We start from the raw sequence: 18,184 nt of genomic DNA on the forward strand, positions 1-18,184 counted from the left end.
AGCTTTGTTGCTCTTCTCTGGACTCAGCACCAAAATGTCATTCCTGAATTGAGTGGCACAGAACTGCATACAGGACTCAGTGTTGCCTCACCCGTGCGAAGTTCAGAAGAATCATCACCTCCCTGTTTCTGCTGGCCATACTATGGCTGGTACAGGCCAGGTGTCACTGGCATTCTTGGCCTAAACACTCCTGTGCTCATGTTCAGCTGCTGTTGACCAGTACCCCCACACCCTTCTCTGCTTGGAGCTTTCCAGCCACTCTACCCCAAACCTGCATTGCTGCAGTGGATTATTGTGGCCGAAGTGTAGGACCTGGTAATTGGTGGTTTTGAGCCTCATGCTGTTGGTCTTGGCCCATTGATCCAGCCTGTGCAGATCCCTCTGCAAGGTCTTCCTACCCTCCAGCAGATTAACACTCCCACCCATCTTGGTGTCATCCATGAATTTACTCAGGATGGACTCAATCCCCTTATCCAGATCATCAGTAAAGATACTGAGCAGGACTGGGCCCAACACTGAGCACTGGTCACAACTAGTGAAAATAATGGAACAGAACATCTGCTGTTTGTTTGATGTGAGAATAGCATATCCAATTTTTCTTACCTATAACTTTATCAGCAAAATAGGATCACAGTAAAACAACATGACCTCTCCTATCTAGGTCCTAATTTGAATTTTCTACAGAATATCTTATTTAAAATTCCATCTCCAGGCTGTATATCATGTACTTGTATCTCAGGGGGTTGAGTTGATAACACTGGGCATACTTTGTTCTTTGAATCCTTTCTGCATATTTATGACACACTGGGTCAATCTTCATCCAATAAGCTGGCCATAGCTGGGATATAAAATCCAGGCATAGCTAAGTGCCTTCCAAAGAGAATTTCTGCTCGTGTCAGCCCTATGGCTTATCACAGAGTATTCTGGGCATCCAACAAAGCCCAATTTAAGGCTTCTGGCCATTTCAGGTTAATGTACATGCATATTTTCTCTATCTTTTCTTTCAATGTTTTATTAATTCTCACTACTTCTCCTGAAGACTCTGAGTGATGTGGTATTTGTAATTTCCTGTCTCTCCCTAAGGACTTGTACAGCTGATGGATTATACCTGCTGTAAAATTAGCACCTCTGTCTATTTCAATAAGCTCTGGAACCCTGAGTATCAGGTATAACTTCCTTTAGCCAGGCATTTACTACTTCTCCTTTGTCAGCCCTTCACATTGGAAGGGCTCCTGCCCAGCCTGGCCACTATTCTACATCACCAACACACTCCTGTTCCCAGTTGGAGGTAAAGTGTCCATAGTCTCTCTGCAGCCCCTGCAAAGGGAAGCAGGCCCATGGTAACCCTCCTACCTCTGAGCTTGTTCTGTTACATGAGAACTTTGGGCAAGCTGGGCTGCTATTAGTAATTTATTTTGCAGCAGCCTAAATTCCTGGAGCTGCCCATGCTTTTTACCCCTCCACAGGCTTTAACCTGAAAGCCATCTCACCACTGTTACTAAACGTTTCTTTGGCAGACCAGTTTTCCTCCAGCTGACCATATTCCATCATCATTTTGAGTTGCTTCCCACTTTTCTCATTCTCTCTTTCCTTCTGCTGAGCCACCCTTCTCATACACAGTTTGAAATTATGTCAAATTGGGCCTTTCACTCTGGGCAACCATTAGATAGAGTTACAGTGGCACCTCATCACAGAGGCTGCCTGGCTGTGCCTTCACAGCTGCAGCAGCTGAGGCACTGCCTCTGCCAACCACTGTAATGCCTCTAGTGTGGACTGGACAAGGTACTACAGCAGTTTCTGCAGGGAATTGGCACTGATGCTAGCAAACTGCTTATTTCCTCTCCATTGGATACTCTCTGTCGTGCTGGTATGAAAAATCCCTGTTCTTTCCATAACATTCCTGCTGCATGACAAACACCAAAAGGATATCAAGTATTAAATGTATAGCTGTTAACTCATTTCACTCTTCCTATATGTGCAGCATGAGCCAAGGCTGCTCCCTGTGTGCTCCTCCTTGCTGCGAGCCGTTCTGCTTCTGTTACCTGCCCCTGGCATCCCCAGGGATGGTCTAGACCATCACTGTCTTTGCAGATAGCAGGATGAGCCCAGAACTAGATCTGGGTTATGTGAGGGAACATCAGTTAATGGAAATCTTCATCCCTTGTTCAGACTGGAGATGTGCTTTTCCATCATCAGGTAGAGGCATTCAGCTCACTGGATTCAAGGTGTTGCATCTTTTTAGGAGTGCAGTTAGGAGGACTTGTTGTTGTGCTAGAGCTGGGGTGGGATACTGTTCCAACAGTATTTCTGCCTCATGTGGGACATGGACTGTTGCAGGATGCCCCGGGTAAGGGGGTGGCTTTTCTCTAATGTTTTTTCTGCTGCTGCTACCAATTTATGACAGGTGCTCCCACTGCAACTGGATCAAGATGAGCTGAGGAGTATGTGACTCTGGTGGAGTCCCACTTTCTATGTTCCTACTCCACTAGTAGGCCATTTCTTTATGCTCATATGCCTCCCCCTCCCCACCCCCAACAAGATATGTATATGTAACTTTTTTTCAGTAGCAAAAATCTTTTCTTTTTCTTTTCACTGAAGGGGCAATACAAAGCATTAGGCAACAGAACCAGTTTCCTGCTCAGGCAAGACTTTTTGCCCATTGTCCTGGAAGAAAATGAAAGTTTTCCCAAGTTAATAGAAATAATATTAGTGTAAGAAGGTTTCCTGCTGCTTTGCACATGCTACTAGTCTCATCCACAGGTGATGCCCTCCCTTCATGAACAGAACATAGCAGATCTTCAGGAACAGCTACAACAGTTCTCCTTATCCTGGGGGAGGTCTTCAAATATTATTTGTATGTTTATCATCCCTTCACCCAATATAAATGTACATGCAGAAAAACGTGCTCTTAGAAATATTCTTTTAGAAATATACAAAAATAGCAACACTATAAGCAAGTGCATGTCCACAGGGAATCTCATATACATAAAAAATAAAGTAGTGTGTTAGCTGACACACACCTGGAGAACATACTCCTTTGTATTTCTAGTTTACACCCCAAGAATGCATTCAAATAGTTACAACTAAATTTGAATTCACAAAAAATATAAGTTTTCCAGGAAAACTGACACAAGCAGCACACATTTGGAAGCTGAGGTGCCTCTGGATGCAGATCTACCTGAATCTCCCTTTTAGAGGAAGCTCCGTGTGCACAGTGACCCAGAGGGTGTAGCTCCCTCCGTGGAGGTTTGTGCCCCAGAGACACGGCACTCCTGGGAGCTGAAACAAAAGCATTCCAGAACCCCACAGAATTTTTTAAAATCAACTCTTAGATTAAAATGTCCTGAAGGAATCACCAAATATTAAATACTCTTTCTAACACACAATTTTTGATAGGTTCTGTATAATAAATGTATAATAAATGATCAGTGTAATTTCATCAATATGCCATTTTATTGGAAAATATTGCAAAATAGGAATTTTGGAAAAAGCCAAAATCAAATGGACAGCATTGAGCCTGGGATCGATGCTGGGTGAACCTCAGATTCAGCAGCGTGCCATATCACTCCCCGTTCACAAAGTCTGCCCTTGCAGGGTCTACTTTTCTACAGTTTTTCTTGCCAGAGGCAAGTTGCCTCATTCCATTGTCCACTCTGTTGGTGTTTCATATTCATATTCCTTCTTTCTTCATTTGCTGGTCTGATGAATGGTTTTCTGGGCAGAGTTGAGGCTTCTGATCACTACAGGAACCTGGCATTCACATGCCCACTCAGTCCGATGTAGCTAAGATCCCAATCAGGTGTTGATCACGGCTCGGCTCATTGACAATCTAATCTCCAGAGAGGGCCCATCTCCTGGTGGGGACACCCTCCTCTGTGTTGTAGATGGGTGGCTCCCCTATTCCTGGAAACGGCTTGTAGTTGCACCATCACTTTTTTTTTTTGTGGAGGTAGAGGCATTTGATACAGTATATTTTTATAAAAAACACGGATTAATTCCCCAATATCTATAACAGGTTCCCACTGTATCTTTTCAAATGCTTCAACCACTCTTCCTCAGCCTTTTTCCTCCGAGCCCATCTCAGCCCAGCCCGCCAAGCACCCGCAGTCCCCTCAGGGCCACGGCCTGGCAAAGCTGTCCCCTCAGAGCCCGCTGCGGACAGCACTGGCCACACCACGCTGCTGCACCGCCCGGCATTCCCGGAGCTGTGGGTGCGCCCACTGGGGGTGGGAATCGCTGCACCCCACAGCTCCAGGCACAGCAGAGGATTGTTCTGCACAGCCTCGGTCAAGGGCGGCTTCTTTTCCATGCTGGGGCTTATTCCCGCCTTATTAAGTACTAAGAGGGACTTGAACCACCTTTTAAAATTCCAAGAAATATACTTCTATGTGTGCCTCCCAAGGGGCTCCAATCCCCCCAGGAGTGTCACCAAATTTGAACAAAATGATGCCCCAGCAGAGGGGCCCAGGTCCACCCTTAGCAAATGTGCTCAGGGAATTTGAACAGACACGCTTAGGCTCCTCCCTGCTCCTAAGATGCAGGTGAACTTGCCTGGAAGCAGCATTTGGGTGCTTGGAGAAGGAAGACTCCAAAGGTGGTGGGCTGTGGGTCACACCTGGATCTACAAACTAATAAGCAAACTTTCCTGTCTGACCAGTCTGATGTTGTCTTGGTTTGGGAAGGCAGCATCCTTCGTCTCTGGGGTAGGTGTCTGTGCAGTGGTCCAAGTTGGCCCCACCTTATCTCTGAAAACTAATAGACAGACTATGACTATTTGCAACACTTGAGTAGTATCTAGAGGGAATTTAAACCCTTCAAAAGCTGGTAGGGTAGGCACAAAGAACTGGTTGAAGGGCTGTGAGAAAATTTCCCCTGCTGTCATTCCCTCACAGAAAGTACCATTCTTAAAGTAACCCCAAAACACAGGCTTAATGTGTGATAGCCATGTATCCATGTGCCTGCCTTCCAGAGGAAGTTAAAAATCCATGAATGCCTCACCTTATCCACCCATAAAACAAACTGGATGACAGCCACAGTAGCCTTAGTTATAGGGCCCATGTTTAAATAAGGGCCTTCAAATGGGAGGAATACAGCCACAACCACGTGCCATCCAAACCAGGGCAAGTGAGACCACATGATGCTACCTGATGAGGTTTCTATATCCAACAGACACTAAAGAAAATACTAGGTTACTTCAGAACCACTATTTCTTTTTCTCTTTCTTTTCTCAGTGCCCTCAAGCCGCACGTTGGGCACCAAAATCTGTCTTGGTTTGGGAACAGAGGTATCTGCCGGGAAAGCTGGAGCTTCCCTTGGAATGGAGAATGTAAACCACCCCCTTTTTTTTCCAATTATAAATTTGCAGTTAAAAGCTTTTAGGCAAAAGATTTGGATATAGAAATAGCAGTTCTTTACTAGTATGTATAACAAAGCAAACAAAAAGCAACAACTACAGCATTGATAACAAAAACAGAACCAAGAACCTCGAGGGCTTTGTTTTACAAAAACCTGGGGCAGTTTAGTCTCGATGCCTTTGTAGGATCCTCAGAGCACCAAGCTGGAGCAGTGGCCAAGTCCCGGGCTGGTGGCTGGGGTGGCAGGGTGTCCTGGCAGGGCAGGGGGCTGCAGGGTCACACTGTAGCAAGGGGAGCAGTGCCAGAGAATCCACGATGTTGGGGCAGGGCTGGCCCAGCTCAGCTCCAGCAGGGTGGCAGAGAAGCTCAGAATTCCAGGGCAAGCAGATGATGGTGGATTTCCCAGGACTGGACTCCTCTAGCGATAGTGAACTCTTCTAGCAGCGAGCAGCAACCAGCCATTCTCCCTCCCCGAACGCCAAAAAGACCAAAGTCCCAAACTGCCTCAAGCTCTGTCCTTTACCTGCCCCAAAACTCGCATTATCTCTCCCTCGAACTTTGAGTACCCCTTTGTTTTTTGTTAAATAGTCTTAAGTATCCAACACTTAGTTTCCATGGTAACTTATGGGGAAAAATTCTTTATAGTAAAAAGGAATAAACCCAACCCCCAACAGATGCCGTTCTGGGCGTCCCACTGGACTGTCACTGTTGGGACTGAAGCCCCTTCACAGCAGCTCCAGTGACTCCAGAGGGGCCCCTGTGACTCTCCAGAGGGCATTCTGCAGCTCTCACTGCAGCTGCACACTGCACACTGTGCTCCTCAACAGCCAGCGAGGGTCCTGCTAGCCCCAAATCCTTTATTAAACTCTTCTGGGGTCCATATGCTGAAGAGCTGTCAGGTCTATGCCATCTGCTTCTTTTTCTAACATGATAAAAACTTGCTCAAAATGGTCACCTAAGATGCTGAAGCTTGCCCTGAGAGCATCAATCCCTGCAGTGTCCCAGAGACACAGGCACCTGCCTGGGAATCTTGAGCCAGGATTTCCCCTTCCCTTCCTCTTAGTGGGATCTAAACTCCTGGGAGTCCATGAGCACCCTCAGGGAACTGCCCCAGAACACTGCTTGGGAGGTGTCCCTGGTAAAGGTGCAGGTGCAAAGCTGTGCCAGGCACATCCACAAGAAACTCAATTTGTGCTCTGTGCTGCTGAGCACCAGTAAAAGAGCTGAAGCTACTGGGAGGATTGGGAGAGTTCTGGGACTCCTGCGTCTGCCAGGCACCGTGAGGCATATGGAGAGCCAGGGGATGACTTTGAAAGTGTGACCCTTGCTAGTGCTGGTGAAGCTGAGTGCTGGGCTGGGGGTGCCTGGAGAATATTGGTGGATGGGGAACTTTTCTCTTGCTTTTAGTTTGCTATTCCTTGGCTGTGTGGCAGGTTTCTGTTCTCAGTGGGGATTTGCCAATTTAGTTTTTCTGTTTTGTACCACTGCTGTGGTGCTACACTGGTGGTGGGGGGCTCAGGTGAAGCCTCTGGCTTACTCACTCCAGGACCCTGGTGCCAGGGGTTCAGCCTGCCCATCCAAGTCGGTGCACCTCTGCGTACATGCAAACACCTTTCCTTTTTGCCAAAGAGTGATTTGGAGTCCACTGAAGGATAAAAATGGGCTTGAAGCTCTGCAGTCATGTCTCCCGATGGCTGTTGTTACTGTTCAGAGGGAGGTCTGTGCAGCAGGTTGAGCCTATCCTCACTTTTGGGGGCCACAAACACAGCTGGCTCGAGATGTTGGTGCCTGATGCGCAACTTCATCTTGATCTAATGATGCTCTGTGAAAATCCCAGGTCAATCTGCTTCTACTGACAGCTCCAAACTCGGCACTGCGGGGCACGCCAGTTCCGTGCTACCCATTGGAACGCAGCCCCAGGCTGTGCCACAGTGCTGCTGGCCCTAAAACCACATCCCACCCTGTCCTCTGCTTGAAGTTTATGGGCTCTGAAAAGCCAGAGTCTTAAGACTCTGCAGCCTTTGGTCTCACACCACCCCCACCTTCAGAAGGAGCCCTTACACCAGCCCTCTGGGGTTTTGCTGGGGGGTCTTGAAGTCCCGGGTGGCTCATGCCACCAGGAGCTGCTGACACAGGAGGCTCCCCTGCAGGAACCACGGCAGGTTTTGGGAGCAGGAGCAGTCGGTACTCGGAGGACGCTTACGCTCCGGCAGCGCTGTGCTGGGTCTATGTCTGCCGCTGGAGGGAGCCCTGTGGAACCGCTCAGCTGCTACCACGAACTGCAGTTGAAACGGTTGTTAAAAATGAAAGAGGTGGAGGATTTCAGATGAAAACAGACCCAGAATTGGCTTCTGCAGAGGGACCTTGAAGGGGCCCAAGGATGCCACAAGCTCCAGAGTGGCACCAGTGGCCGTGGGGCATGGGTGGCACTGACACTCATGGAACGTGGAGACTCGTGCAGCAGAATAGGCAAGACTGAGACTTGCAAGAAAGCAGAAGCTGTGATCTCTAGGATAGGCAAGATTTAGGACATTTAGCATTTGCCCATTTGGCATTTACCAAACCCTGGCTCGTGTCCGGTACTGGCTAGCACCATCCACCTCCTGTAGGTCAAATGCACCACAGGGGACGCAAACCCCAAGCCTACAAAAAAACACCTGGTACTGCAGAAGAGCTCCTGCACCAGCTTCTATTTGATGCACAAATCCTACTTCAGTCTCATCACTTTAGCATCCAGACTAAAATATGCACTCCAGTATCTGCTGCTCCACTCAAGGACTAAGCAAGTTCTGAATTAAGCAAAGAGAGCATTAAAAATGCATTTCTGAATGCAGGAGTGAGCACAGAGGTGGGTATAATGGGCTGTTTGCACAGTTGTGTTTGGAGCTATCATTAACCCTGGGATTTCCCCCCGGGAAACAGGACAGATGTGGGGGCTGGGGCCACATTTAGGTACACCAGATATTTATAGAGCTGCTCAGGGGGCTAGACCAGTCTCATCTCTTCTTCCTGCAACAAGCAGTTTTCCCTCTTTCTTGACCAGCCAGAGAAGTACCTAAGCTTTTCTTCTATGATTATTGTTTATGATATTGGAGATGAAGAAAAAATATAGATGGGAGTGGGAGCACTGCTGGAATTTACCCCCATCACCCTAAAGATTCCTGTTGCAGCCCCAGCTCATTTCATTCTGACATCTATAATCACCCCCATAGAAGTTATAATAAATACTTTTGGAGATGACTACACACATGTGGTATGAGCAGCTAAAAGGCTGCTATTTAGTGGAGCTTGCTCTCATCAGCTGACTTTGTTGGACCTGGATCATTCAGACCTCAGCCTCTGCTCATTTTCAAAGACTTGGCACAGGCTTTTCCAGCCACCTCCAAGGAATATTCTTTTCGCCCAAAGGTCTGCCATCAGGGAATAAGAAAACCCACCACATCCAGACTTATAACCTTCCTGCCCCACAGCCTAATTTCCAGGAAGAAAAGAAATTTAGGAGCCCATAAACTTCAAGAGACTAAAACCTGATGCTGGGCCCTATAGCAGCAATTTATCTCAGAGCTCCATAAGGCTACAGCTGAACATGGAGGCCAGAAGGGAGCAGAGGGCTCAGATCACAGTTCCAACAAAGGAAGTTTTCAAATGCAGGGTCCTCACAATGCTTCCACACACCTGCCATCAGGAAAATAATCCAGGCAGAACACTTAAAAGCTTGTTTTTATTAAAAGACATCTTCAGAAAAGATACTTTAGTACAAAAAAAAGTTTAAAATACACAAACTACACTTGCTTTCTTTTCCAGCATCAACATTTATAAATTACACCACATTGTTATTAACACTGCATTTAAATATGAAAACAAATTGAAACAGGGAATTCATCAACAAGGTCCAACATCCTACAAACAACTATGTACAGTATTTAGCAGCTAGGAGCTCTAGCAGAGTAGTCAATATGACTTCAATAGGGTAGGATGCTTGGGAAGCCCCAAGACTGCAGCTTGGCCTGTAAGTTTTCAAGGACCTGTTTTGGCCACCTCTCCCCTGACACCAAAGGCAGAGGTAATGCCAGACATCACGTTACATACCCGATGAAGTGTGGCTCTTGTGGGGAAACCCTGTGGTTCCCTGGCCTTGTAGTACTGGGACACACAAGTGGGACAGGTCCAGTCACTCTGCAAAGGTGAGGGTGTCAGCCCCTACTTTTAGGGAGCTGACAGTGACAGCAGGGCTGCTCCCACACAGGGACACTCCCTGCTCTGTATCTGTGCTGTTCCACTGCTCACCCTACCTACTCCCAGCAGCAATGGCAGGCTCCCAGGACCTGGCCCCTCAGGCAACCAGCAGCAGGATCTCACCCATCAACCTTAGAGCTGGAAGCAGTTTTCCTAGCTCCCAGCAAATTCCAGCACAGCCAGAAATACAGGTCTTCAAAGGGAAGGCAAGTGAGCCTGAGTTCCCCTTCTGCACAGGTCAACCTCATCCCCCCCACTAAGCCCTGTACCTCAGGGGGACAGGGTCTGCACAGATGGAGCTGCCTGAGGCTCACTGCCCCCAGCCCCCACACAGGAAGGAGGCTCCAGGGGCTCTCACAGGAGGGTACATGGGACATCATTTGGGAACAAGAGTGAAAGACAGGACATAGCAAGGCTCCACACCCAGTGCTGTAGTCCAGAGCAGTGAGACACTTTACATGCCTCACCTGCCCCAGGCCTATCTCATCAACACAGTACAGAAATGTTAAGACAGGATAGAAAGCACCAAACAATTTGAACTTCCCACAGCAGCACGTGGCAGGTTAGAAGACCCTTGTACATGCAATGGAGGTGTATCTCCCTCCTGGGGCTCCTCTTCAGGTTTGGGAGCTCCCATCCAGGGGTTTTGGCAACAGGGAGCTGTTTTACTTTTAGTGAGGAGCAGTGTTGTGCCTCTAAAGGGCTTCTAACCAAGGAAGAGGAGGTTATTTTCTGTAAACACCGAGCGATGGAGCTCATGGGGGTCCATGCTCCACAGAGAAAGTCTCAAGTAGCAACTTTAGGGCTCTGCTTCCAATGCTGCAGGTTGGATTTTCATGATAGTTGACTTCAGGGGGTAGTACCTGCCCTTCCATGTCTTCCAAAAGATGCCCTGCTTGCGCTCATGCCTCTGCCGCGGGATGGAGCGGAAGTACTTCCCATTGAGGTTGGCATGGCCACAGGTGCTGAACCACCAGCCACCTACAAGGGCAATGAAGAGACCATTTTAACTCATGGAAATTCCAGACAGAAAAACCCAGGTTCAAGGCAGCTGATGCCCCTATTTCCCCCACTTTTTCAAAGCTTCAAGATCTTACAAGACCACTTCATGTACAGTCAAGGAGTGCCATGCACTAGAGAACCTTTCACAGATCCTACATTACTTCAGGCTGCATCTGCAAATCCAGGCTGCTCCTCGTGTGAAAAACCTCCAGCAGCCAGGGCAAGAGAGGCCTCTGCCCTGCTTGAAAAGGTTCCAAGCAAAGTGGCTGACAGCAAAGCTCTTATGAGGACAGATGCTTGATCCAAGACCGGAATCATGAACCCTGCCTCAGCTTCAGCTTCCCTCTTGGTTCTCTGCATAGTTCCTCCCAAAGAAGCAGCTGTCCCATGGAAGTAGGGGACAAGACCAGCTCAACAGCAAAAGGGTCTAGTGCCACAGGGTCTGTGTCCCACTGGACCACCACCAGACAGCAGAGGGCTAAAAGGCAAGTGCACATACTGGAATAAAATACCTCAGACTGACCTGAGAGGTGTTTGGCACAGTTTGTGTCAGCTTTAAGGTCATGGTCACGATCCCGAGTGGAGAAGGGCAGCTGCCTGAATTCCCCAATGGCATTTTCCAGCTCTCCAGACAGAGGCCCCAGCAGGCTGAGTGTGTAGGCTGTGCTCTCACCACCAAGACTGAAGACAAACTGAACCACCTGGGAATTCCCCTCCCAGTCTTCCAGCTCAATCAGGAGATTGTATTTTCCTTCTTGGACAAGATGATGTATCTTCTCCAGGCCCAGCCAAAAGTCACCTGAAATAAGACTCATGATATTGGCTGCAGGGACACAAACATGCCATGAAAAGTGGAGATGTGAGCAAGCTCCAGGGACAAAAAGGGACAACCTAGGACATTGCAGCATTAGAATCACTGTCTGGCACCTGCAGGACACATCGGAAGATCAAGGACTCCTGCTCTGCAAGCAGTGTCCCTGCCCTTCAGCCTATGTCTGTGCTCCAGCACAGAGCTCCAGAGGCCAGCAAGGGGAATAATTTTTGCTAAGCTTCCCTTATCCCACAGTGAGAAAACATAAACACCATTATCCACCTACCATGAAGGTCTCCAAAGCCATTCTTGTAGGCATCCCACAGCTGGTCAAAGTCTACAGAGCCATCCGTGCGCCTCTGGACCACTGTCCAGCCACCCTCTGTGGGACAGGAAAACACAGTCACTTGGGGTTACCATTTACAAGGGCACTCTCCTAAGTGCTGTGGGATACTGCACAGCTTTACCTGCAGTCATGTCACAGTAGACTTTGAAGGGCTGAGATCCTGCAGGCTGCACCTGGAAAATGCCACTGCTTTGCTGCCCAGCCAGGAAGAGCTGGTGGCAACCCTCTGGGAGCTCTGCAGGGAAAGAAAAAAAGCAACTGAGGAGATGGCCACAAACCCCACTTCCTCAGCAGCTTGCTCCTACCATGGCCCTGGCACTTGCAGCCCTGGCCACAAGCCCAGTCAGCTGCACACAGCAGTGGCTGTAGCTCTGGACATGTGCTGGGGACAATGGCCCCAGACTTCAACATCTTTAAACACTGTGACCCCACATCTTCCCTTTTATTCAAACAGAGCTCCTTGGGCTTTCATCCAAGGCAGAAGCCAGGCTTTGGGCCAGGCTGGAGTGACCTCAGCTGGAGGGCAGGGGTCCCCATCAAGGAGGGACAAAGGAGCTTCCCAGGTATTTTTTGTAACTTCTCCCAGGTCCCTCTTCACCCGCAGATAGGAGCAGCCCATTTGGGGTGGGGCAACACCAGGCCAAGCATGCCCATCCCACACAAGGCTGAAGCAGGGTCAAGGGGTCTCATAGGTATAAAGAAAAAGTCTTGACATCAGGAAGGTGGCTGAGCATCAGCACATGATCTCTTTCTCCCAGCAACTGTGGTGGCCCCAGCCAGACATACTGCTAGGCAAGCTGCCACCAGCAGGCACAGTGCCAAGCTGGGGTGACCCTTTTTCCAAGATACAGTGACTAAGGAACGGGAGGGGAAGGTGGAGTCTGGGAGCCTTCGCTCACTGCAGGAGTGGATTGCCCAGGGTGAAGCCACACCCTGCTTCATCCCCCTCCATCCCCAGGAATGGTCCGTCTGCCCTGCAGGGACTTTGCCCAGAGCTGCCAGCAAAGCACCTTTTCAACAGCACTGATAAAAGTCCATCCAGGAACCACTACCCACAGAACTTGGGAGAGATGAGCAGTGGGGAACCTGTTACAACACCTGAGTCAAAAGGCCACAGGAGGATGTGCAGGGACTTCAGCCCTAGGCTGCTGCACAGTCAAGGGGCTCTTTGTCAGCAGGGACAGGTGTCTCAATCACACCCAGACAAAGAGGGGGCCTATTCTCCTCAGGCCAGGGCAGATGGTTTGTAGCTCTGGCTACCCTGGCTCACAGCTGCTGCCAGCACGACCCTGAGATAGACAAGAAATCTCAAGACAAGCCCTGGGTTATGCTGGGGTGCTGATCGTGGGGGTCCCCTCACAGCAGCTGCCCCAGGGTCAGAGCTGACACCATGATCCAGGGCAGCAGCAGCAGGGAGAAGGGCTTCCTCCAACAGCCAGGGGCTTCCTAGGGGCAGATAGAGGAGAAAAAAAAGGGCCTTTGAGCTGCCAAGAGCAAAAGCAACCCCTGCAGAGCATCACCCTGTCCCATCATCACTGGGTGCTGGGGAGCCTTCACGCTGCATTGGGGTGAAGAGCAGAGGCCCAGTTGGAGGAAAGGTCAGGGGGGACCCAGGGGACAGAAATATGACACCTGCCATCACCTTTCACCTATTTCCAACATATTTCTCCCTTCACCTCCCCCTCTTCCCACAAAATTTCCCTTCCTCAGCAGAGGCATCCCCTCTCCCACAGCCAGCACAGCTGGCAGTCCCAGCCCTTGCACCCCCAGGGCAGGATTGGTGCCACCATAGTGCACCACAGGACAAGCTGTGCACCAGCCCTACCCTGAACCCATGACACAGGGATTGAGGGCATTGTGCATCAAGGATCAAAACCACACAGAGCTCCCCCCCCCCTCCCCCAGCAATGCAGGGGCTGAGTGCATCCTGAATATCCCCACTTTTTGGGTAAATGCAGGCAGGGAAGCAAACCAGATTCAGAGGAAGGAACATCCCAGCCAGAAGCCCCTGCTCATACTGCCACAGCAGGAATGCACTGGGCTTCTAAGCTCCTCTCCTTCTCCCACTGCATCTCCCAGCATGGGTGGGATAGTGCCAGGATGTTTAGTGGTCCCAGCACGCAAAGGTCAACTTCATCTCTGCGTGTTTCTCATTTCTGGTGCCTGGCTGCACTCGATCCCTGTTCCCCTGGTGCCACAGCTGAACAAGATGCAGCTGTTTGAACAGCTTCTGCTCAGTCTTTTTGTTTGAAGAACATGGTTGTTAGTTCCAGTTCATGTTGCACATCTGAACGGCACCAGCAGAACAAGCCCTCCTGACTACTCCTGTGTTTTCTTTTCCTTCCCCCTTTATTTAGCCAAGCAACACAACAAGGCTGGATCTGCCTCAGGCCCCATGTTCACTCAACAGGATTTCCAGTCATGACACAGGGGACTAAGCTGGTCACTAAGCTGGTGTAAACATCCATCCTCAGGGATGGCAGGGCATGAGGGCATGCCTAGAGCTGTCTGCATTGCCTCCCCCTCTCCCACCCCACCCCAACCCCATGATTTTGGAGTCTCAGCACCACAGGGAGAGCATGAGCAGGGCTCTACCTTTCCCCTACTCGGCTGGCTGCCAGCAAGCACAGGCTCTGCCCAAAGACGTGATCCTCTTTCTGCAAGCTATTAAACCTCTCACTCTCCAGGCAGCTTTGAGCCTTCAACTTTCACATACTTGGCCCCAAGCCAGCCCTGCCCTGAAAAAACTTGTGTTCACTGGATGAAAATAAAAGGGTCTTTCTACAAGGGCTGCTGGCAGAGTTCATTGCTGCTCCCCAGGGCCACACCAGCACCAGGCTCTGCCTGACAATAGCCTGGGAGCCGCCAGCACAAGCCTCCTCAGCACTCCCCTGCTCTGAAAGTGGCCACAAGCCTCCCCAGGCAGAGGGCACTGGGCCAGCCTCTGTGCTTTAAGATTTGACAGAAAACTCACTCGACTTGCTAATGAAAGGAAGCCAATTTGTTTTCTGTCAGTGATACCAGCATCAGGGATTAGGCAAGGAAAAGGGAAGCTCACAGCTGGCAGGACAGAATTGGCATGTCCAGGGTCTCTCCATCAGGGACACTGCAGCACTGGAAGGTGCTGAGCTCACACAGCATCCCTGGGGGCTGTAGCTCTTGCTGCCTTCCATGATGCATCACAAACATTTCTGTAGTCAGCATCAGCCAGAACATCCTACATCTGCACCAACAAGTAGCAAAGGTCCCAGCCCATCTCCCTGCACCCCACTTTCAGCATAACCCAAGAGTGGAATCAAGGGTTATACTAGATAACTTCTAAAGGCCCCCTCCCACCCAAATTGTTCTATGCAGGCAAGTCACAAAGTAGAGCTTAGAAAAAACATCTAAGGCTGAGAGAAGTTCTGAGAAAGCTTTCTGGCTCAGAACTGCTGCTCTGAGTAAGGCTGATCCTGCCCAGCCACACTGAGCTGTGTCCCAGGAGGAGTTTTAACCCTCACATCCCACCTCTCTTCTTGTCCATGTGGGCAAGCCCTTTGTTCTGCCCACCCAACTTTCAGACACACCAGTGACAGCTCCAGGCTCCACAAATTATCATGTTTTCTCATAACCATCCCTGCATCAGGCCTTGAGCAGGAACTCCCCATGCCTCCTCATCCTGCCTGGTTTCTGTTTTCCTTCTGCTGAAGATCTCTAGATCCCTAGTGGCACAGGCAGAGCCAGCACTGTGAAGTAGGTGATACAGAATGACAGCAGCTGCTCCTGGCCAGCAAACCCTGCTGGGACATCAGTTCTTGTCTGCAGGGAGGCTGCAGGACATGGCACAGCTGGGGACACCTGCTCTGCTGCTCTTTGCTCTGCAGGAGCCCCTCCAGTCTTGCTGCAGAGGCAGAAGATGCTCCAGGCGGAACCAGGAGCTGCAGATGCAGCATCAGCTTGCCTGCTCCAGTGCACACTTCTGAGGGCTGTGAGCATCCACTGCAACTCACCACCTTCAGCTAAGGATAGTGTGAGCCAAGACACTTGTGTTTCATGCACGAGCTCTAAATATGAGCCAAGGGAGAGAGATACAAAAGCACATAGCTTTGCTCTCAGGCCAGGGCTCCCTAACCCTCCTCTCCTCCTACAGACAGCAAAGCAGATCCTGCCTGGTGAAGTGTGAGGAGGTGAATAAGAGTTAACTCAAAAAGAGCTGGGACCCTCCTCTCCTCACTCTGCACCTGCCAATCCTTTCCGACAAATACCTGTTCTCAGGCTTTGTCTGCTCCCCACTGCATTCCTAACACCAGGCAGGAAAAAAGCCTCTTTAATCCTTAAATTCCTGCTGGACTAACACTGGCCCAGAAGATAAGTCTGTGCTCCAGAGCCCCTCACTCTGGCCATACTCCCAAGCTCCAGCTTTTCCAGCAAATCTCATATCCTGGCTCAGGACAAATGAGCCTTCTGTTTCCAAAAGGTTCCAACTGCTACAGGTTTGCTCTGGCATGGATGAGCAGGACAGCACAAGCAGATACTCACTCTGTGTCTGCATGGACTCCCCACTGCCATTTTGACTCTGGTTGGTGAAGTTGAGGCTCTTCTTCAGGTTTATCTTCCACTTTGGAGACTGCGTTTTGTTGTGGTGTAGGGGAATTAGTAGATTGACCTAAAAAAAAAAAAATGCACAAGTCAGAATGGTTTTATACCAGCTTGTTTTCCACCCTGTTACTCAGGGGAGCAGGTCAGCCACATGACAGCCACTCCCTGAGCTATGGCTGAACTTGCCGGGAAATCTCAAGGAACAGGAGATACTCAGTCCTGGAAAAGCCAGAAATGATAGTGTTTTTCCCCACATATGCTAGCTAGTTTATTCTGCAGATGAATGCAAAGGCAGAGGCCAGGGAGGCTGTTCCCACCCACCAATTCCTCCTATTGCTCCATGCAAACTCTCTGGAAGCTTGCAGGTTGCTACCCTCACATTATACACTGCAGCACAGAGACCAGAACTGTGGCCCCTTTGGGGTCCCCAAAGCCAGAGAGCACCAGCAGAGCCACCAGTGCTGGGACACCAGGGTACCCAGAGCATGCAGGGCCAGGCTGGGGGCTACAGTACAGGACAGGTGCTCACCTTGCTCTGCAGGCTTTTAATCTGCAGGTTCTGCTTATCCAGCTTGTACTGCTGCTGCTTGATTTTCTGCAGAAGCTCCTCGATCCGCAGGTTCTGAGCATCCATCAGGGACTGTGGGGGAAGAGCCAAGTGAGCTCCATAGCTCCGGGAAGCTCTGGCTATGCGAGACTCCTGGGAGGGTGCTCCCAGGACCTCTCTGCTCTCCCGAAGCCGATCTCCGCCGGCTACTCCCGATGTCCCGGGACAGCCGGGTCCCCCATCGCTCTTTCCCGCAGTCGCTCTCGGTGGCCCCTAGCGGGTCTGGGGGACGTCTCCCCACCAACGCTCCCCGCATCGGTGCCACTGGCAGGGCCCTGTCCTCTCTATCCCGCTCCACCCGGACGGTGCTGGTCCGGTCCATCGTCCACCCCTCGCCCTCCGCTGGATGCCGGTGGCCCCGCGCTCACCTGCAGCGCTCCCAGGTCCCGAGCGCTCTGGTTCCCAGCCGGCCGCGCCTGCAGCGCCAGACGGACCCGGCCCTCCAGCCGCTCCAGCCGGCCCTGGATCGCCTCCTTGTCAGCCGCCACCTCCTCCAGCCGCTGCCGCAGCGCCTCGGATAGGTTGAGCAGCTGCCGACCGCGGCCCTCCAGCTCCCGCACGCTGCCCCGCAGCCGCTCGCCGCGCTCCTGCGCCTCCCGCGCCTGCCGCAGCAGCCGCCCCAGAGAGCTGTTGTGGGCGCTCAGCCGCCCGCCCAGCTCTCGCAGCTGGCCCTTGGTGCGCTCCACGTGCTCCTTCAGGCCGTGCCCCAGCTGTAGCAGCCCGTGGGCCAGCACGTTCACCTCGTCCCAGGAGGCGAACTGCGGCCGCCGCTCCCGCCCGGCTCCCGCCGCCGCCCGCCGCTCGGGCCCGGCTCCCGGAGCCGGTGCGGGGGCCGCGGCCAGCCCCGCCGCGCACAGCAGCAGCGCCGCGCCGCCCAGCCGCATCCTACCCGTTTCGCTCCTCTGCTCGCGCCCTCGCCGCCGCCCTACTTTTATGCCCCCGTGGCGGGGAGGGCCCCGCACCGGCCCCTCCCCGCCCACCCGGCCCCGCCGCTTTGTTCGTCCTCCCCGGCGGCCGCCGCTCAGGCCCTGTGTCCGCCCCCGCCCGGGGCAGCCTCGGTCCCTATCGCTGAACCCTGCCTGCACCGGTACTCATCGCTGTCCCCATCCTTGTCTCCGTCCCCATTTCCATCTCCATTCCTGTCCTTGTCCTCATCTCCATCCCTGTCCCCATTCCCCTCCTCATCCCATTCCTGTCTGCGTGCCCATCCCTATTCCACCCCTGCTGACTGTCCTGCCCCTCGTCCTGCC

General features: G+C 51.3%; 1 protein-coding gene across 1 annotated transcript; it reads right to left on the bottom strand.

The window, feature by feature from the left end:
• Positions 1-9,061: 9,061 nt before the first annotated feature.
• Positions 9,062-17,822, bottom strand: ANGPTL4 (angiopoietin like 4). Its single transcript, XM_066336064.1, has 7 exons — positions 17,303-17,822; positions 16,857-16,967; positions 16,268-16,394; positions 11,871-11,984; positions 11,690-11,785; positions 11,116-11,391; positions 9,062-10,571 (listed from the first exon to the last, which is right to left on the bottom strand). Exons 1-7 carry the CDS (start codon positions 17,816-17,818, stop codon positions 10,390-10,392), a joined length of 1,422 nt encoding a protein of 473 aa, XP_066192161.1. The 5' UTR covers positions 17,819-17,822; the 3' UTR covers positions 9,062-10,389.
• Positions 17,823-18,184: the final 362 nt, after the last annotated feature.

This window comes from Sylvia atricapilla, chromosome 26, assembly GCF_009819655.1.
Source record: "Sylvia atricapilla isolate bSylAtr1 chromosome 26, bSylAtr1.pri, whole genome shotgun sequence".
In the NCBI taxonomy this organism is placed as follows: domain Eukaryota; kingdom Metazoa; phylum Chordata; class Aves; order Passeriformes; family Sylviidae; genus Sylvia; species Sylvia atricapilla.